The sequence below is a fragment of the Telmatherina bonti genome (assembly GCF_933228915.1).
Source record: "Telmatherina bonti genome assembly, chromosome: 19".
In the NCBI taxonomy this organism is placed as follows: domain Eukaryota; kingdom Metazoa; phylum Chordata; class Actinopteri; order Atheriniformes; family Telmatherinidae; genus Telmatherina; species Telmatherina bonti.
The window spans coordinates 34,308,573-34,330,033 of record NC_136617.1 but is presented as its reverse complement, the minus strand read 5'-3'; the positions used below and the strand labels follow the sequence as shown (position 1 = coordinate 34,330,033).

General features: G+C 46.6%; 1 protein-coding gene across 1 annotated transcript in view; it reads right to left on the bottom strand.

The window, feature by feature from the left end:
- gatad2b (GATA zinc finger domain containing 2B) overlaps nucleotides 1-21,461 on the bottom strand; it is a 36,813-nt gene that overhangs the window by 5,061 nt on the left and 10,291 nt on the right. Inside the window, exons 2-10 of the mRNA XM_079258573.1 lie at nucleotides 16,054-16,434; nucleotides 12,836-12,965; nucleotides 10,930-11,061; nucleotides 8,839-8,958; nucleotides 7,979-8,143; nucleotides 4,445-4,808; nucleotides 1,475-1,677; nucleotides 1,292-1,402; nucleotides 967-1,168 (exon numbers count right to left, since the gene is read on the bottom strand). Of these exons, the coding sequence (XP_079114699.1) occupies nucleotides 967-1,168; nucleotides 1,292-1,402; nucleotides 1,475-1,677; nucleotides 4,445-4,808; nucleotides 7,979-8,143; nucleotides 8,839-8,958; nucleotides 10,930-11,061; nucleotides 12,836-12,965; nucleotides 16,054-16,433 (1,807 nt within the window). The 5' untranslated portion in view covers nucleotide 16,434. The remainder of the gene's footprint in view (nucleotides 1-966; nucleotides 1,169-1,291; nucleotides 1,403-1,474; nucleotides 1,678-4,444; nucleotides 4,809-7,978; nucleotides 8,144-8,838; nucleotides 8,959-10,929; nucleotides 11,062-12,835; nucleotides 12,966-16,053; nucleotides 16,435-21,461) is intronic.

Below are 21,461 nucleotides of genomic sequence, written 5' to 3'. Positions count from 1 at the left end.
TGGATCCATTTCATTTGAATCAGCTGTGTCGGTCTAGACCAGGGTTTTCCCACCACAGTGCCGTGAGAGATGATCCAGTTTCACCTCATTGGTCTAAAAGCAGCTCTGTGTTCATCCTAACATTCCTCAGTGAAAGACAATAAAATTCACGGTGTTGTGTGTCTGTGCTGCGGTGTTAGGATTCATTCTCAGGTGTTCAGGTCTGCTTCTGGTCTTCACACACACACCAAACTACACATGGAGCTGAAATATCTCATGCTGGACAGATTTCCTGCGACGCTGCGTCTGGTTTCACACGTTCGTGGCAGGCGGAAGAAGAAATAGTTCCTACATATCCCGGTGCTTCAACTGTATAAATGTTGGAATTGGAGGAAAAGAAGTTTCAGGGTTTATCCGTATGTCGCTACAGGCTAACTACCCTTCTGAGACCAGTGGCGAACTGCAACGAAGCCGATGGTTTCACAGACTGTTCCCAGTCTCTCTGAGGCGCCACAGCGTTCAGTCTGTGTCTTCTCGCTATCTGGTGTCTGGTGGGTTAGGGGTCACATGATAAACTGGGATTATTAAACTGACTAAAACATTTGTTTTTCCCAGAACCTTCAGGTTTGCAGCACGAAGCCAACAAACGCTCCTGCCAGAATGAGCGGAGGTCAGTGGTGGAAGTCTGGAACTACCGGCGGCCAGACGTGGCGAGTCCTGGTCCAGAAGTAGAAGTCCTGCCATGTTTCTGGATCTACCTGTACATTTAGAACAGGTGTTTTCACCAACAGGCTCGTTTACCTGGAAAACAAACTCTGCTCAGTAAATCCAGCTGGTTTGGTGACGGGTCGGAACCGCTGCCGGACTGGACTTTTACTGTCTAGACCAGGAACTGCCTCCTCTGTCGGCGGCTCCGTGAACCGCACCACTCTGGTTGTACAGACGTCTGAAACCCTCCGAGTGGAACAGACTTTCCCCGCTACGTACCTGGGATGTTGTAGATCTGACGGCGGCTGTCGTGTTGCAGCCGGTTGCCGCCGCTGCCTCCGCCGCCGCCACAGTGTTTGGCGCTGGTCATCCCCATGAGGCTGCTGGCCACCGACAGCTGGGAGGCCTGGGCAAAGTTGGACAGGACGCCTCTCGCAGAGTTTGACAGACTTCGCTGCAGAGAGGCCTGAGGCTGAGGAGCCTGACAGGAAGGATCAACACCACTTTAGTCTCCGATAAACAACAGATCAATCGTCTTTCACGTCGATGAAGAAAAACCAGAAAGGTGTTTAGAGTGAAAGTCCAGGAGTTCAGCTGGGAGTACCTGGCGCAGAGCGTGCTGGCGGATCATGGAGTCGCTCTTTGAGACGCTGGAGCCTGTGGAGGCTGAACTGGGAGAGAGAGCGGCCTGCTGCTGCAGTCTCTGTTCGATCTCCTGACAGGGAAACGTCAGAAATCAGACAAACCGACATGAAAACAGGAGCCAGAAGTTAGTCTGGGTCCCTACCTGCTCCTGCTGAAGAGCCTTCACGAAGGCGTTTTTCAGTCGGTTGGTGTGCTCCGCCTTCAGAGCCTTCTTCTGATTGGACGTCATGCACTGCTCGCAGAGGATCCGCCCCCCCTTCTCCTGCTTCCAGTGCGGAGTGAAGTCGGTTCGACACTGGGCGCAGAAGAAGGGCTCCATGCGGGCCAGCGTCCCTCGCAGTTTACCTGCAGAGGAAGTGGACAACGGTCCGGTCAAATACTTTATGTTTCTACATGACAAGTTTCGTCCAAAAACACTTTTTACAAACTCAGATTTGAAGTTTCCACAGATGTTCCATGGACATAAAGAATCTGACTGTCTGGGTGCTGGCACGTCTCCTAGCGCCGTTATCTGTTCTGGATCCGGTCGTGTCTCCGCTGCAGACCGCTGCCGTTTTTCTCACACTTTGGTTTGTTACGTTTCAATCCAGATATTTTTCCAGAACTTTTTTCAGACTTTTTCCAGGTAGTTCCTCAAACCACGTCAGAGAAAGTCAAACTCCTTCCACAGCGTTGAACAGCTGCAGCTACTGTAGTGTGGAAACATCTGGAGCTGAAGCTAGCCAAACATCAGGGAGCAGTTCCTTCTAAAGGTCTGTAGAACGTGCAGTTTTCACTTTCCTCGTCCGGTTTAATCTGGTTTAATCCTGCCGTTGCGTCTAACTTGGAGTTCTAGCCATTATACTCAACTTACACATCTTAGTACTGACTGATTCCTACATGCCCAGTTTCACTTCCCAGCTCTGAGTTTCAGCTTCAGACGTAGCGGTCGCAGTACTTCCTGACGTAGCGGTCGCAGTACTTCCTGACGTAGCGGTCGCAGTACTTCCTGACATAGCGGTCGCAGTACTTCCTGACGTAACGGTCGCAGTACTTCCTGACATAGCGGTCGCAGTACTTCCTGGCGTAACGGTCGCAGTACTTCCTGACGTAACGGTCGCAGTACTTCCTGACGTAACGGTCGCAGTACTTCGTGACGTAGCGGTCGCAGTACTTCCTGACGGTCGCAGTACTTCCTGACGTAACGGTCGCAGTACTTCGTGACGTAGCGGTCGCAGTACTTCCTGACGTAACGGTCGCAGTACTTCGTGACGTAGCGGTCGCAGTACTTCCTGACGTAACGGTCGCAGTACTTCGTGACGTAGCGGTCGCAGTACTTCCTGACGTAACGGTCGCAGTACTTCGTGACGTAGCGGTCGCAGTACTTCCTGACGGTCGCAGTACTTCCTGACGTAACGGTCGCAGTACTTCGTGACGTAGCGGTCGCAGTACTTCCTGACGTAACGGTCGCAGTACTTCCTGAGGTAGCGGTCGCAGTACTTCCTGACATAGCGGTCGCAGTACTTCCTGACGTAACGGTCGCAGTACTTCCTGACGTAACGGTCGCAGTACTTCCTGACGTAACGGTCGCAGTACTTCCTGACGTAACGGTCGCAGTACTTCCTGACGTAACGGTCGCAGTACTTCCTGACGTAGCGGTCGCAGTACTTCCTGACGTAACGGTCGCAGTACTTCCTGACGTAACGGTCGCAGTACTTCCTGACGTAGCGGTCGCAGTACTTCCTGAGGTAGCGGTCGCAGTACTTCCTGAGGTAGCGGTCGCAGTACTTCCTGACGTAACGGTCGCAGTACTTCCTGAGGTAGCGGTCGCAGTACTGACGTAGCGTCGCAGTACTTCCTGACGTAACTGTCGCAGTACTTCCTGACGTAACTGTCGCAGTACTTCCTGACGGTCGCAGTACTTCCTGACATAGCGGTCGCAGTACTTCCTGGCGTAACGGTCGCAGTACTTCCTGACGGTCGCAGTACTTCCTGAGGTAGCGGTCGCAGTACTTCGTGACGTAGCGGTCGCAGTACTTCGTGACGTAGCGGTCGCAGTACTTCGTGACGTAGCGGTCGCAGTACTTCCTGACGTAGCGGTCGCAGTACTTCCTGACGTAGCGGTCGCAGTACTTCCTGACGTAGCGGTCGCAGTACTTCGTGACGTAACGGTCGCAGTACTTCGTGACGTAACGGTCGCAGTACTTCCTGACGTAGCGGTCGCAGTACTTCCTGACGTAGCGGTCGCAGTACTTCCTGACGTAGCGGTCGCAGTACTTCCTGACGTAGCGGTCGCAGTACTTCGTGACGTAGCGGTCGCAGTACTTCCTGACATAGCGGTCGCAGTACTTCGTGACCGTTTACCGTGATTTACAGCCAACATCACGTCACCAACCTCCGGATCAGTTTCTTCTACTCTACGATCATTTTTCCGGCTTCCAGGATGAATTCTTCTTGCCCAACCACAGAACTTCCACGTTGCTCCATGTATTCAGAAACGGCCTGTAGCCGACAAGCTGACAAACCTTCAGTCAGGAGGATGACAACCTGGTGGACATTCCTTCAGTCCTTCAGTAAATATGACGTTTTGTGGCTTTTTGGGATTTGACCGGCAATCAGATGATGACAGGTGGGAAATATTAAGTTTTGTTTCAGACTATGAGCGTGCTGGGACACGTTTTCTTGTTTCCACACAGGAAGACCTGGTAAGGGTACCCTGCTGTCCCGCCCGACTTACTGATCCCTCCTTGTGGCACCACAGCACAACCTTTTGAATGGTTGACAAAAAGTCACGTCCTGTGTGACCCGGCATAAAAACAAAGCAGGAATGTTTCCTTGTTCAGAGCAGATTTTATTTTTTGTTGATTAAAAACACTGAAGCAGAAAGTTGGGTTTTGGTTTTACTTTTAGGACAGCATCGCACTGATTGGTTTCATCCTGAGGCGTCTGTCACCATCTGGCTGATATCCCGCCTCTCAGGTAAGGTTTGGGTTGGCTGTGGGAGTGAAAGTAACCACCCTGCCCCGCCCTACCTCGCTCCGCCCCACCCCCTAAACTTGGCCTCCTGACCCAGAAGATCCACTCGTTTGAAATCCTTCAAACATCTCTGCTCAAACGTTTCGGATGAACTCACCTTGACTGTCCAGGACACTCTGCACCACCTCCTCCAGTCCCACCATGTAGATGAATTCACTGTTTGCAGCAGAGGGCAGGAAGTGGAGGAGAGGAGCTGGAGGTTTGGGGGGAGGGATCTCCAGCAGGGTTTTCTCCAGCTGCTTCCTCAGAGCCAGCTTTGCTGCCGCCTGGCTGCTGGCCTGGTCAGCCATGGAGCTCACTCCTCCTGCAGCTGAACCAGACAAGGTGGACGGGCTTACGGCCGAAGCCCCGCCCAGACCGCTGCTCACGCTCCCGCCCCCCACAGCCGCCGCCTGCATGTGCGCCAGGTTCATGTACATGGCGCTGCCGGAGCGCTGGGATGCCGCTGCCTGCTGGCTGGCCTACAAGGAGACACAGAGCTGCTTATCACACCCAAACTTCTCATCTTCACAGGGAAAACATTTCCAGGAGACATGACGTGACATGATGCAGCATCATTCTGTTGTCATGATGGAGGAAACATGTTCAACATGTAAACAGAAGGCGTCCAACAGTTACAGCAGATCTGCTGGTTTTTATAAATCTGTCAGCCTAAACGGCTGCATGAACATTTAATATTTAGCAGTTTTTAAATCATGACAGGTCTGGAACGTGGACTAAACACGAGGAAAACACAGACAGCGACCAAAACGAGTGTGAACACTTTAAAGCCTGAACTTTTATTACAGAAAACCATCGATTCAGTTCGAAATGCCGCAGCCTGAGAGCTTGGAGGCATCTTCTGAGACTTGCTTCATGTGTTTTTAGTGATAAGGTTGCTACTGCATGGACTCATCCCTGCACCTGCATCTGACCGCTCTGGATCTGTTCCCTGCAGCTTCTGGGAAGTTTAAGCTCTGGAAGATCTGATTGGCCGTTTTAAGCCATCAGGTTCTCCCCGTGACGTTGTCCCTCCTGGTCTCCAGAAGAAGTACGGGGCAGACAGGTCTTACAGTTATAAACAGGAGTCAGTCATCTGGAGTTGTTCCATTACGTTTTAAACATGCTGTGGTCCAGCCCCTACCTGTTAAACCTGGCCTGGACAGCAGCGTGCTGAACAACTTCAAACCTGTCTCTATGCTTTTCTTTGTCTCTAAGACTTTAAAGAAAGTAGTCTCCACCCAACTCAGGCTGCTTTTAGAGGAACGTGATGTCCTGGAAGTGTTTCAGTCTGGATCTAAAACACGACCTGAGTCAGCTCTGTTAAAAGTATTTAATGAATCTTCTTGGCAAATGAGTCTGGTGAACATACTATTCTTATTTTATCGGACTTGTCAGCAGCTTTGGACACCGTAGATCACACCACCTCAGTGGCTCGGTTAGGCCGCCTACTGGGTATCTGTGGTTCAAGTCCTCTCTGTCTGAGAAGAAGCAGGAGCGTGAGTTTAGGAAATGTAGAATCCAGCTCTGCTCCACTTCCTTATGGGATTCCACAGGGGTCGGTTTTAGGGCCCCTGCTTTTCTCTCTGTGTTTACTGCTTCTGGGATCAATCCTGAGAAGGCATGACTTCTAATTTCACTTCTATGCTGATGATGGTCATGTATATATGCCTCTTAAAAAGATAAACGCCTTCTCCATCACACCTCTTTAGCATGTCTGGAAGCTTGGATGGCTCTAAACTTCCTACATCTTAACAAAGGAAAGCCTGAAGTGATGTTTGGTCCAAGTGGTGCTGGTGAACCCCCGCCTGTGGATTTGGACCCTTTGGCAGGTTTCTTTTAAAGCCAACAGTATCAAACTTGGGATTTAAGATGGACAGATTTTAAACTGGATCAGTAAATCAACTCTGCAGTGAAGTCCAGCTGTTTCGACGTTAAACATCTGGCAGAAGTAAAACCTTTTCTCATACAGCAGCACCAAGAGGTAACCTCCGGCCGTGAAGCCTATGCGGAAGTGCATAAAACTGCAGTTCTCCCTTCATCCACTAGGGGTTCCAAAACAGAGCAAATCCCCATAGACTCCCATGTTAAAAAGACCAACTTCACAGCAGAAATAAACATGTTTACAGCAGAAATAAACATGTTTACAGCCTGGTACAAAAATCCATTTTAGGTTTAATAGGTCAGGTTTACCTTCATGACAACTGTGGGGGGAGTGAATTTTTTGATAACTCACCCGTTTAAAAGTAATTTAATCTCGAAGTTCAGCAAATTTAGGCGCGTTTTTGATTGACAGGTACCAATCTCTGGCTACAAGTCAGAAGAACGTAGAACAACCGCGGTTTTTAGCCGGTTAACAATGTGACTTAGCTTTAGCCCGCTTACCTCCGTTAGCTGGTTATCTCCAGTTATCTCTGGGTTAGCTCGGTTAGCTCTTAGCTACAGAAAGCTCGGAGTTTGCTCGATGTCAATCATCCACCATGACGCTCACAGCCCCCCTCTCAGCTCCACCTCTTTGACCATATTTGTATTTTCCGGGCGAGACGACACGCATGCCCCTGCCAAGATGGTGATGGTAGGAACCGCCGACCGAGCTTCAATTCAGCTCTTCAGAAACCTACGGATGACGTCACGGAGGCTCCGTCCATCTCTATGTACAGTCTATGAGCAGCACTTAGAAATAGTAATCCTGCCTTCGTTACATTACTCAGCGTGAGACAGCTTCTGGTCAGTGTGTTAGTTTGTTTTTTTTTATTATTGGTTTTATTTACTTTTTATTAATTTTTTATGTTTTAATTCCTTTCTCCTTGTATGTTTTGTTGTTTTATTGTGTTATTTGTCTTTAACTGCTGTTATTTTGACTGATTGTTTACAGAACTTTGTCTCAACTCTGCTTGTTTGAACAACTTTTTTATAAATAAAGTTGAGTTGGCACTTTTGGTCCTCTATATAAACACTGATTCAGTCTGTACTCGGGGTCTGAGAAACATGCACAGAGTTTAAGCTCTGGAAATCAGCGATGTTTTGCTGTTTGTTGCAAAGAGGGTGAACATGTGCTGTTAGAGACACAACGGAAGTGGAAGGTGAACATGGAGGAGATTCGTTGGGAGTTGAGAGCGTTTAGAAAAGAAAACAACAAATCTTTTGCAGACACAAAGTTCTCCTTATCCAGACTGGAAGAGTTTGAATCACAGGATGTAGAAATTAGAAGAGAGAGCCGAGGAGGCGGAGACCAGACGAGGTGGAGGTAAATATACAAGTCGATGGAGATTGTGAGTGCTCACATTGCTGGAACTAAAGCCTGCAGAACTTTCTGGACGACAGAAGGAAGTCTGGACCAGAAGAGTAAAGTTTCAGGGTGAAGTGACCCAGATCATAGTCCAGGGCCCGGTAGTTCAAACATTGTCCATCAGGATTAACCTAGGAGGGTTTTTCCCTAATCCGATTAAAAAGAAGGTTTTAAAACCAGATTTTATCATAAAACGACATTTTTAATAAGAAAATGAATATTTTGTTCCCATCTTACTGTGTCAGGCTTTTTTAAGGAACTTGTTTAAATAAAGGTTTAAAAGAAAAAACAAAACAAAAAACAGGATCTTTTTTAAATCCTAAACCCGGATTAGACATGAAAAAGAAAGAAAAGACTCCTTACCTGCTGGAAGCCGACAGAAGCCATGTTGCTGGAGCCGGAACGAGACATCCCGGGTTTGGAGGAGAGCCGCTGTCCCTGCAGCTGGGAAGGGTTGGGCGCTATTACTCTCTGAGACATCAGCATGGGGGGCAGGTTGGCGTTGGCCGACCGGATGACTGTATGACCCTTAAATAAAACAACAAAGTTTTAACAAATGATTGTTACAGGAAAGACGGAGCTGCTGCGTTACACGATGTGTTTTAATAGGTAAACAAACAAACAAACAAAAAAAACCCAATCAATCATTAAACTTGAAGTGAAGAAAAAAAACTACGCCGACAGCAACATGTAAACATCCTGGATGCTGTTGTTCCATCTTTCCAGCCGCTCCACAACCTGCCAACAACGCGGGCCAGCTCACTAGAAACCAGAGGTTCTGAGACTTCAGGACCAGGACCAGAACCAGGTCCAAACCAGGAGTATGTCCGTGTGTCAAACTCCAGTCCTCGAGGGCCGCTATCCTGCTGGTTTTTGTTGTCTCCATGCTCCAACACACCTGACCGACATTCATAAAGAGGTCGACAAGAAGCTGCTGGATCCATTTGATTTGAATCAGCTGCGTTGGTGGAGGGAAACAACTAAAACCTGTTGGATACCGGCCCTCCAGGACTGGAGTCTGACACCCCTGGTGTAAAGGCTCCTACAGAACATGTGTTCTGCTGCACACAACATGGACAGGAGGGGGCAGCACCTGCTCACCAAGCCCATTGTCCTGGAGAAGCGGATCAGAACTTTTCTATTTTTAGCTCTGCGGTGAGAGAAAGACCAACACAGGTTCTGGTTCTGTTAGAACCCAGTGGGTTCTGGATGAATCCTAATACCTGCACAGTGCGGAGGTTCTGAGGCTCTGGGTTGTGTAGACCGGGTCTCACGGGGAGCTTCCCCAGACCAGAGTGGATGGCAGGAGGCTGGACGGAGGAGGAGCTCTGGACCACGGGGACCTGCAGAGACATCACATGTCAGAGGTGGGTCAGCTCATCACATAAACTCTTCAACCCTTACGGACCGAGCAGAACCGCAACCCCAACGTCAAATTCTGGTTTCCTTCCTGAACATCACAACCGGAAATGTTCCGGGTGGTTCTGTCCGACAGAGACCTGCTGAGATCAACCCAGAACCGGGCCTGAAGCTTACAGCGACAACTCTTCCATCGATAACGGACGTTTTCCATCAGCATCATCGTCTCAACTCGGCTCGGTTTGTTGGGTTTTCCACTCAGCTTCTGTCCCCGTTTACCGGTACCGTTTCTGTACCTCCTCAGCCGGGTTCTCAGCGAGCTGAGTCGGGTTGTGTGTGACGTCGACAGACTGCATGCCGCTATTGGCCAATCAGAGGTCAGGGAGTGACATCACTGGAAGAGCGACTCCAAGTTGTTTACGTTATGTGACAAGCAACGGTGCAACAAAAGTCTGTTCCGTGGTCCAACACCGAGGTGCAGACATGTCTCTGGTTGCTGAGGAAAGGATACAGAAGGAACCGGATGGAGCGACACGAAATAAAAAATATCTGTCAAGAGCTTTCCGACTCGACGTCTACGGCTAGAAACGGCGTTTCCAGCAGCGTTGAGAGAAGCTGAAAAGCTCCAAGCTGACCATCGGCAGGTCAAGGACCACGATGGTCGGAGTGGTTCCAACAGACGAGACTGGAAGTGGTTCCAACAGACGAGACTGGAAGTGGTTCCAACAGACGAGACTGGAAGTGGTTCCAACAGACGGAGACGATTTATGGTCGGCGACCGGCGAGCCGTAGACCAAGTAGCAGATTGTCTCTAGGTCCTGTCTTGTTATAGAGCTATAGAGGCAGTAGTTAACAGAAATAATATCTTCTATTCTTCATCCTGATCAAATGTGGACGGAGGTGCAGAATAATTCATTCTGCTACGGCGCCGACTCTTTCACCACTTTCACCAGACGGTTTTACTGTCTGGAAACGACTTGTAACTCTTCTCAAAGACACGTGGACCAAACCGAAGAAGGACCAGGGTGAACTTCGGTTCAAGCTTCCCAGTGTTGGTGTCTACTGCAGGAAGCAGAGGGGTCAAGAGTGACGCGGAGGTCGCCGCTTCCTGTCTGCACAGGTAAGCTAATGCTAATGCTAATTAACGGCACGCCACCTGCAAGCCGAGCCGGTTCTGCCGTTTTCCTGACACTCCTCAGGGCCATGTGCAACTGTGTGTGTAATAAAAATATCCCTTCATGGATCACGTTAGAAAACATTTATGATGAGACAACGCTGGAGAGACGCTGAGACCCAGAAGCACCGACCGGCTCTGGCCGATCCTTCTCTCCAGATGCGGTTCTAACACCGGCAAGCCGCTGCAATGAAACGGCCAACGTCACTGTCTGACAGCAGGCTCCGCCTCCAACTGGCTGGACTGGTCGGAGACCTCTCATAACAATAACTAGTAATGGATAAAAATAACGATCCAATAAGAAGAGTGTTAACAGATGGTAAAAAAGCAGTTTTTCATTTATTGACCCCATTTGGGAAATTAGTTCTCTGCATTTAATCTAAACTACGCAGATAAATCATTTGTGAGTATAAAAATATTTAATGCTTCACTTCTCTATTGCTGCGTCTTCATTTCTACATTTTGAGGCTGAAGGATTGATCTTTGTTGTGGAAATCGGATTCTGATCAGTTTCCTCTGCAGCAGCGTCAGGAGAACAAGGAGGACGATGTTTCAGAGTTTAACTCCGGTCAGGATGCTGCCGATCGGATCCGTCTCAGACAGGACTGACAGCAGGATGAGAAACTGTAACGTCAGGATGAGACCGTTTCATCAGACCGGCAGCAGGCAGGGGCAGGACAAACAACTTCCTGATGTTAAACCCAGAGCCGCCGCCGCGGCCGCCGCAGAGCCACCGTTCCAGAACCACAACCATGTAGAAAGGGTCGGAATCATCACCAACCTTCTGCACCACATTCTCCTTCTGCATCTGACTCTGTCGGAGTTTCTTGAGCAGGACAAGGCGAGCCTCCTCCAAGCGAAGCTCTTCTCTCAGAGCTTTGATCATCTGGTGCCGCTCCTCCCCCGTTTTTCCCTGAAACAGAAAAACACGATCAATGAGACGATCAGACGGCAGACAGTTACACTTTACAAAGAAACCCGCGGACGTAACTTTCAGGTCACATGATCCACGCAGCAGCAGGAGAAGGAAATGTGGAGGATTTATTATTTATTCTGGTCAAACTGGGTGTTGCTGGTCATGAAGCTGGACAGTGAGGACTTCTGTCTCAGTCCATAACATGCTGAGTGGACACCGGGGGGGGGGGCATTTAAATCAATCAGGATTTTTTGCTTCACAATTATTAAAATTGATTTTTCTTGTTAAAAAAATAGATTTTTATTTAAAAAATAAAAAAAATTCATTGTAAAATCTTTGTTGTTTTTATTGATCTTTTTGGGCGTTATACCAGTGTAATGATGGTCTGGATACTGGGTTCTTCTTTCCTCAATGAACTCAAGAAAAGTGACGAGCAAAACAAAGTTTTATGTATATATTATTATTTAATCTACAAAAATCAGCAATATCGAAGAATCACAATTTAAATCGAATCGGCACCCAAAAGAATTGGAATCTAATTGAATCGGGACAAAAGCGTGTCGTCACAGACGTAGTGGACACCTGTCTGATGGATGATGCTTCCTAAGATCCTTGTTATTCATTCATCTATTCTGCCTCTGAACGAATCCCAACATGCTGCTGACATCGGCTCAGACGGTCTCAGAATTAAAGTACGGGTCACCTGAACAGGTCAAGCTTCTCTTCATTTCCTCTCCTTCTTTCATTTGTTAACAGCTTGATTTTCCATTTCTCTGAGAAACTCGACTTTTTCTTCTTATAAAAAGTAAAGAATGTAATTATTACCTGATTTCTGAAATGATCGGATAATTCGAGTGTTCATGTTCACAGCTCTGCGATGGACTGGCGAGCTGTCCAGGGTGTACCCCGCCTTTCGCCTAAACCCTGCTGGGATAGGCCCCAGCTTCCCCGCGACCCTTCATTGGACTGAGCGGTTGGGATGATGGATGAATGAATGTTCAGAGCTGAATGTGATATTCTTTTTCAGATCTTTATTATGTTTCGGCCCTCGGGAAGCAGTTGGGGGACCTTAAGGGCTTTGCAGAGGGGTCCATCGTGGTTCACATTTGTTGGCACAGCAGGGACCTGCATCTTGGTCCTCAAGACACTTTTATAACCACTAAGTTACAGATGTGTATAAAGTAGAAGTAAAGTAGAATTCCAGCTATGCTGTTGGATCTACTGATGCATGTAGAACTGCTGTTTTCACTGAGCGGCTCGTCTACCTGCGGTGGAGCTGAGCTGGTTATATTCAGCTGGTTTAGTGACCGGTGCCGGACAGGACTTCTGCTTTCTACGCCTCAGCTAAGTTACCACTCCCCCAAACCTTCAACCTTCCTCTGGAGACGTCACTTCCAACAAAGACCGGATGTTTTAAAAATAACAAGAAATGAACTCAATCTGTTAACGGACTGCTGAATATAGACATGTGTTTATAATGTTGGATTTCTGTAGTGCATCATGACAAATCAAATTATTACAATGATCTGATTATTCCAGATATCTGATTTTGATGGTCGTGTAAATATGTTCACTGATTCCTCAGAACAAGTCAGACGTCACTGTTGTCTGCTTTAAACATCATTTCTAATTATTCATCTTAATGAATGTCTGGAATTTAAACCAGAATTTACAACTTATTAAAAGTCAGAATTTTCCAGCTCGAGTTCCCATCTCAGTTTCTCAATCGTCCGATTTGTTTCTCTGGGATCAAACATGATGCTGGCTTTACCTTGAACATGTCCAGGTTGGCCTGGTGCATGCGCTCCTCGAGCCGAGGTGTTGTTCTGGGACTGGACGCCTCGTTGTCTGACAGGATGATCACATCGGGAGAGGGAGTCTGTCTGTCATGGTCCGTCTCGCTACACGGAAAACCAGAATATTTATATCAGTATTATCTGAGCAGAACGTTCAGGAGAAAAAAAAAATCAGTCAGACTTTATAGTAGCTAAACAATACATGATGAAAACATTCATACGTCCTGTAACTATTACTGACACCCCCCCACACTATTACTGACACCACACCCCCCCACACTATTACTGACACCACACCCCCCCACACTATTACTGACACCACACCCCCTCACACTATTACTGACACCCCCTCACACTATTACTGACACCACACCCCCCCACACTATTACTGACACCACACCCCCCCACACTATTACTGACACCACACCCCCTCACACTATTACTGACACCCCCCCACACTATTACTGACACCACACCCCCCCACACTATTACTGACACCCCCCCACACTATTACTGACACCACACCCCCCCACACTATTACTGACACCCCCCCACACTATTACTGACACCCCCCTCACACTATTACTGACACCCCCCCACACTATTACTGACACCACACCCCCCCACACTATTACTGACACCACACCCCCCCACACTATTACTGACACCCCCTCACACTATTACTGACACCACACCCCCCACACTATTACTGACACCACACCCCCTCACACTATTACTGACACCACACCCCCCCACACTATTACTGACACCCCCCCCCACACTATTACTGACACCACCCCCACACTATTACTGACACCCCCCCCCCCCTCACACTATTACTGACACCCCCCCCTCACACTATTACTGACAGCCCGCCCCCCCCCCTTCACACTATTACTGACAGCCCCACCCCTCCAAATGGGTGTGCATGTGTGTGTGCGTATGAATGAAAGGTAAGGGGATGACTGGGTTAGACCAGTGATGGTACTAGATTGAAACAGGGTTTCTGTGATGGTATGGGGCTGAATTAGGAGTCTCCAACATGATGGCATGTTGAACTTGGATCCCAGATCCATGATGGCATGTTGAACTTGGATCCCAGATCCATGATGGCATGTTGAACTTGGATCCCAGATCCATGATGGCATGTTGAACTTGGATCCCAGATCCATGATGGCATGTTGAACTTGGATCCCAGATCCATGATGGCACGTTGAACTTGGATCCCAGATCCATGATGGCACGTTGGACATGGATCCCAGATCCATGATGGCACGTTGGACATGGATCCCAGATCCATGATGGCATGTTGGACATGGATCCCAGATCCATGATGGCATGTTGAACTTGGATCCCAGATCCATGATGGCACGTTGGACATGGATCCCAGATCCATGATGGCACGTTGAACTTGGATCCCAGATCCATGATGGCACGTTGAACTTGGATCCCAGATCCATGATGGCACGTTGAACTTGGATCCCAGATCCATGATGGCACGTTGAACTTGGATCCCAGATCCATGATGGCACGTTGAACTTGGATCCCAGATCCATGATGGCACGTTGAACTTGGATCCCAGATCCATGATGGCACGTTGAACTTGGATCCCAGATCCATGATGGCATGTTGAACTTGGATCCCAGATCCATGATGGCACGTTGAACTTGGATCCCAGATCCATGATGGCATGTTGAACTTGGATCCCAGATCCATGATGGCATGTTGGACATGGATCCCAGATCCATGATGGGATGTTGAACTTGGATCCCAGATCCATGATGGCATGTTGAACTTGGATCCCAGATCCATGATGGCATGTTGGACATGGATCCCAGATCCATGATGGGATGTTGAACTTGGATCCCAGATCCATGATGGGATGTTGAACTTGGATCCCAGATCCATGATGGCACGTTGAACTTGGATCCCAGATCCATGATGGCATGTTGAACTTGGATCCCAGATCCATGATGGCATGTTGAACTTGGATCCCAGATCCATGATGGCATGTTGAACTTGGATCCCAGATCCATGATGGCACGTTGAACTTGGATCCCAGATCCATGATGGCATGTTGGACATGGATCCCAGATCCATGATGGCATGTTGAACTTGGATCCCAGATCCATGATGGCATGGGGCCGGATCATGAAAAGCCACATTTTGTTGTATTACAGCAGCATGGCCGAGAAAAAGGAGGACAGACTGATTCCAGCACACTCCTACTTTAAAATCAACCAAAAACATTGGAGACTTGAACACATTTTCTTTAATGGTAGAACGTGGTTTAAGTCATGGAAACCTTACAGTGTGGAAAAATAACTGTATGAATCAAATGAAGGTGACAAGACAAAAACAAAACAAAAAAAAAAACACATTACACCTGGTTAGAATTTTTTTCCTTATTTAAAGCATCTCTGTGATGGTATGTCTAGTTTCCTGAGCTTTCTACAGTGTTAGGTGATGAATACTCAGACATATGAGTGGCACAGTTTTTTATCGCATGTTTGAGTTTTCCAGCACTCTCTCTGTTTGGTTTCCATGGCAACGGAAACAATTGGTTTTTGAGAGATTTTCTACTTCTACATTTCAGTGACGTCCCGGGGGAGGGACTCAGTGATTGGTCATCTTCTCTAGGTTGCGCACGTTCATGAGAAGAAAGCCACGCCCACCTTCACTGATCAGTATAATTCCTCTAGCAGTTGACCAATCAGATGCAGCCCGCAGGCAGGAGGCGGAGCTTCCTCTGTTGGCTTGTTTCTAGCAGAGATCTGATCAGAGAGGATCAATACAGCATGAATGAAGGGGTTTGTGGAAAATGATGGATTATTTCTTGCCCTTCTGGACTTAAATATTAAAATAAATTCGACTGAAAGGTGCATCATAGAATTTAGTTTAAATTTTTCTCCAGTTTGGAGTTGTGTATTTCTGTATTTGTCAGAGGAATTCCTTACTTTAGTCTCTGCTTCCTTGTTTTCAGGTTGTTTGTATGGAAACCCTCAGAAATGCATGAAGTAGAAATAAAGTAGAAGTCCTGCCATGTCTTTGGATCGACTGATGCATTTAGAACAGGTGTTTTCACTGACAGGCTCATCTACCTGCGGTGGAGCTGAACTGCTTTAGTGACTGGTTGGAAAGAGCTGCTGGACAGGACTTCTACTTTCTGCTTCTACTGTATGGAAACACTCACCATCTTCTCCCAGCACTCATGTCCACAGGCTCATCCATGATGTTCTCCTTCCCATTCTTACTTGTTCCAACGTGACTGCTGTGACTTCCAAACCTCAGACTTCCATTCAGCTTCTCCTCATAAGCTGCGCTCATTAGGCTCTGGTGGTGAATAGTGCCTGCTCCGGGGCCCTTAAGATCTCCCAGGGCCCCTGGTACCTCCAGGGCTGCTAAATCAGCCAAGTCTTTGCGCTTGAGGAGAGCCAGCATTTTGAGACGCTCCATGGCCTCATGACCTTCCATTTTCAGGCGCTTGGCTAGGGCCTCCTCTCGCTCACTGGGTGACTCGAGGCCTCGCTTCAACAGATTTAGCCTCAATGCCTCATCAGACATCCGCTCCATCCTGCCGGGGACCAGACAAAGCAGAGGTTAACACAACCAGCATCATACGTTTTTCTATAATAAAAAAAAAAAGTGCCTCATCTGGGTACAGGATGCACTTTCCCAGTAAAAGTGTTTTTAAAAAAAAAAAAAAAAAATCAGATTACTTAATTGGCTCCAAATTTTCTGGATTGTTTTTGTAAAGTGTGTGAAGTTTGATCAAAATTTATTAAAACATCAATGTTGTGGAATTTTACTAAATTTAGCCATAAAATGCCAAACAAATGCAATGATTTTTTTATTTCATTAGGAAAACTGTGATAAAGCTGATCTAAATTCCCTTTTCATTCCTCTGAGTTCAGCTTCAATCCCCTCAACTCTTCCCTACTGACCATCCAGGCTCACGGCCTTTTCTAGGAGTCCTTCCCATGAATCCATGTCAGTCTTTTTGATTCAGCTCTAATTACATTCACATCAACACATTTTCTTTCAGTCCAACTGAAATCAGAGATCCCAGCGGACAGGTTTACATGGAGACTACATGAAGTAATTAGTTGTGTGACCAAATGACAGATTTACTACAATAGTAACACTTTTAGACATGTACCATGTGGAATAGTGTAAAACAAGAGGAAAATGTGTTTTATTTTCAGCCGGTTTTCTTTCAGGTTCAAATTGAAATATTATCTTCCACGTTTGAGTTTTTCAGACAAATTTAAAGCAAAATCAGAAAAATGGTGGAGTGTGCTCTCTGGGTCAGGAATAAGTCCCTACGTCAAGTAGAGGAGTTCAAGTTTCTTGGGGTCTTGGAGATTGACAAAAGGACGTGTCCACCACCAGCAGTGATGCAGATTCTGCACTGGACTGAGCAGAAATCAATGCTAGACATCTGTACATATTTTGGAAGAATTTCTAATCCAGGGGCTGCTTTAACATTAAGTAGTTTACGAAACAAAAATGGTTGGATGGACATGCACCAAACTTCACACACATATTCTCCAAGTCATCCTGGGATGAAATGGCGAGGACTTGTGAAAGAGGGTGTGGCCATGCCATTTTCTGCCACCTATCCAGGGGGCAGCAGCCTAAGCAGGGAAACCCAGACTTCCCTCTCCCCGGCCATATTTGCCAACCCTGCGGGGGGATCCCGAGGCGTTCCCAGGCCAACTGAGAGAAATAATCCCTCCAGCGTGTCCTGGGTCTTCCCCGGGGTCTCCTCCCAGAGGGACGTGCCTGGAACACCTCACCAGGGAGGTCCAGGAGGCATCCTGACCAGATGCCTGAGCCACCTCAACTGGTTCCTCTCGATGCGGAGGAGCAGCGGCTCTACTCTGATCTCCTCCCGGATGACCGAGCTCCTCACCCTATCTCTAAGGGAGAGCCCGGCCACCCTGCGGAGGAAACTCATTTCAGCCGCCTGTATACGAGATCTCCTTTTTTCGGTCACGACCCACAGCTCATGACCATAGGTGAGGGTAGGAACGTAGATCGACTGGTAAATGGAGAGCTTGGCCTTCTGGCTCAGTTCCTTCTTCACCACGACAGACCGGCGCAGAGTCCACATTACTGCAGACGCCGCACCGATCCGTCTGTCGATCTTGCGCTCCATCCTTCCCTCACTCGTGAACAAGACCCCGAGATATTTAAACTCCTCCACTTGAGGCAGGACCTGACTCCCGACCCGGAGTGGACAATCCATTCCAATGGATCCAATCTAATCCAATGGAGAGGAATTCCGGCTGAGGACCATGGTCTCAGATTTGGAGGTGCTGACTCTCATCCCAGCCGCTTCACACTCGGCCGCAAATCGCTCAAGCGAGAGCTGGAGATGAGTTGACTAATTGTTTCAGTAGTCAATGACTAGTCAACTATTAAAACAGTTGTTAGTTGCAGCCCTAGAATACTTAATAAAATGTATTTTTAATTTAGGTTTGATTTTGAATTTAGACAAATATTTACAGAAACCCTCCAATATTATTTATGTTGTTCCAACATCCAATTAATCCACTTTATTTATAAAGACCATTTAAAAAAACAGAACATCTCCTAAGTGATCCATTGAGTCAAATATCACAAAATAAAAATAAAATAATAATGTCATTAAAATAATAAGACCAGGTAAAAATTTCAATAATCAATAAAATAACTAAAAAGAGTAAATCAAAAAGACACAGGACCACACAACTCATGCAGTGTTAAAAGCCAAAGAATAAAAGTAGGCCTTTAGAAGAGACTGGTCCGCTCAGATTATTGTAAAAGGTTTTGGAGAAACTATTTAAGAGTTGGTTATATTTAATAAATTTGGACACTCAAACATCCAAACTGTCAGGCCTATCATACTTTGTGAATCTCTGATGTTCTTGAGCACTTTGAAGACATTGGCATCCGAAGCCATAGGACTTCCAGCACAAGGTTCAGAGCCTTCATGTGGCTTCATACTGGCCAGTGTGGGCATGCTCACGACACTCTTCACTTTTCCCACTTTGGGAAACCACAGAAAAAGACTTCTATGGCTTTCGGTTTCCATGTAACAACGGTACGTTGGGTTCCAGCAATGGCTGGGAGAGGCAGCAACCAGGAACAACAGTACCCTCCATTGGCTGTGGCGGACTTGGACCCTTTCGTAAAAATCAGCTCTGCTTCAGATTTACAAAAATCACTCAAAGTCACCTTATTAATAAGTGTGTGAAGTATGGTCAAAATTCATTAGCGTATCATTGTACCAGACTATTTTTTTAATGTAGTCATAAAACGCGTAATAACTTCGCAGATTTTGAATTCCAAATATAAATCCTAGAAGAACTATAAAAACTAAAACAAATCCCAGCACCCAGCACACAAGAGTAAATATTTTCATGAATTTTGGGCAAAGTTTGAACTTTTCATGAATTCTTAAATAATTATCTAAAAACATTAAAGTCAAAGAAATATTTTTAATTTCCCCAACATCAGTCACTATCCTAGTCATCCCAACTTTTTTTTTTTTTTTTAGAGAATTTTTGGAGCAACAGGTCAGAGTTATAATTTTTAAGAATACACATACAACAGATATACAAACTATATTCTCCACAATACATTGCGGAGAAGTAGTTTAGTCTGAATTTTTTGCGATGGCCAACCTCTTTGGCCCAAATTTTAGGTCAAAAAGGTCACGACTAAGAATTCATTTACCAGGGGGTATACTAGACGCCGGTAACCACCTGGAAAGCCTGTGACCAGTGATGGCATTGGCCAGGGAGGGTGCTGCTTTGGGGGATGGGACTCTGTCAATCCTGCTTGCAGTTCTAGTTATTGTTGATAATTTAAAAGATTTTTAAAGAAAAGAAAGAAAAAAAAAGCCTACAAGGGTGAATGAGGCAAATAGCTGCTATAAATGAGGCTGATGAGCCAATCATAGTTGACCTCAAGCTGTACATCACAAACCCTCCTCTATGAGCCTTTACAAAATATCAATACTATTAGCCTGTTGCTCCGTTTCTTACTCAGACACAGACCTCCTTCATCCACGCCACCCTCTGAGATCAGCTCTACTACGTAAAAACACTGCGTCAGCAGTGAGGGAAGGGATGGAGGAGCAGAAATAAAGCGTTCTCTTAGCAGGGGACAGAGCCGGAGGACAGTATTAACACAACATGGAGACCAACCAGGTGAAAACACTCGATCCAGATTTCTTTATTCTCAAACATCAACAGAAGGGAGGATTTTAAACGCTACGCTCTGTCTGGACAGTAACACTAAGAAACCCTCCCTGAACCTCTACCCTCCCCCAGGTTACCCCCCTTTGCACAGTATAAATAAACATGCTTATTCAAGTTTAGGTTTCACCATAGACTGTGTATAAAAGATGGACGGAGCCTCCATGACGTTACCCGTAGGTTTCTGAAGAGCTGACGCTCATTGGGCTACTGCCATTCTTTGCAGCGCCACATGTGACGCCTCCCCCGGAAAATACAAAAAATGGGCAATGAGGAGGAGAGGGGGGCTGAGAGCGTGGGGGTGGATGATTACTCCCCTGATGAGACATGTGGCATGAGGGTGGAACTCGCAGAGCGACACAGACAGGAGCTGTGACATGTTGATCATAACACATTAACATTACTTGAAAATGATGGGCTCACTTTTAGGAACTACTCCACATGAATTATGCAAATCCCATTGTGTCTAATAAACTGCTTTGTGATCCTTTGTTCTGCCGTTTTCTTAATCAGGTCCAGAATTCAACGCCAATCCTTGTCTGTATCAGGATGTTGTCAGACCTACGACCAACACAGAGAGCGAAGACAAGCAGATGCTGCATTAACCTCCTGCTTCGTTCTTCCTCTCATGAACAAGACTCAAATCCCACACGTGAATCAGAACCACATCCCCAACCCAGCAGGAAGTATTCCAGGCTTTTCCCGCCGTGGACCATGCTTTCAGATTTGGTGCCAATTCCTATACCAGCAACTTTATACTAGATTGATCTGTTCCGGTGAGAGCTCAAGGTCATGGCCAAGGTCTCCAAAAAGCAGAAATCTGATACTGAGGTCACAAAATCTGGCCTTCTTCAGATCCTACTGCATCTTATTATCTTTTCTATAGTTATAATAAACAGAAAGGTGACAAATGAGTATGAAGTCAGCGGCGTGTGCAGCAGATGAAACATGGACAACCTTTTGCTGTTTAATCTATATTTCACATCCTCTGCATAGAGTTTTTTGTGTGGATCTGTGGGCTTTTTGTTGATGCGGATAGATTTGTTTATTTTTTGCGGTTGTAAACTGTAATAAACTTGTCTTGTACCTTTGTAGGACAATTATTTGGATTATTTGAAGGTAGTGAATTAAATGAGGCAAAGCATTGAAATGAATTTATTTTTTATTAAAAATGTATCAAAATACAAAGTAGCTCAATTTAAGTCATTTAAATCATACAAACACACAATAAAATTCCACAGATGGCAGTTCAACGTAAAAAACCAGAAGGCTGTAATAAAACTGGTGTTCTGTCTGTGCAGATCAGGAAACTTGTTCTAGTCTTACAAAGACCTGAATGAGGAGTCAGAGGTCG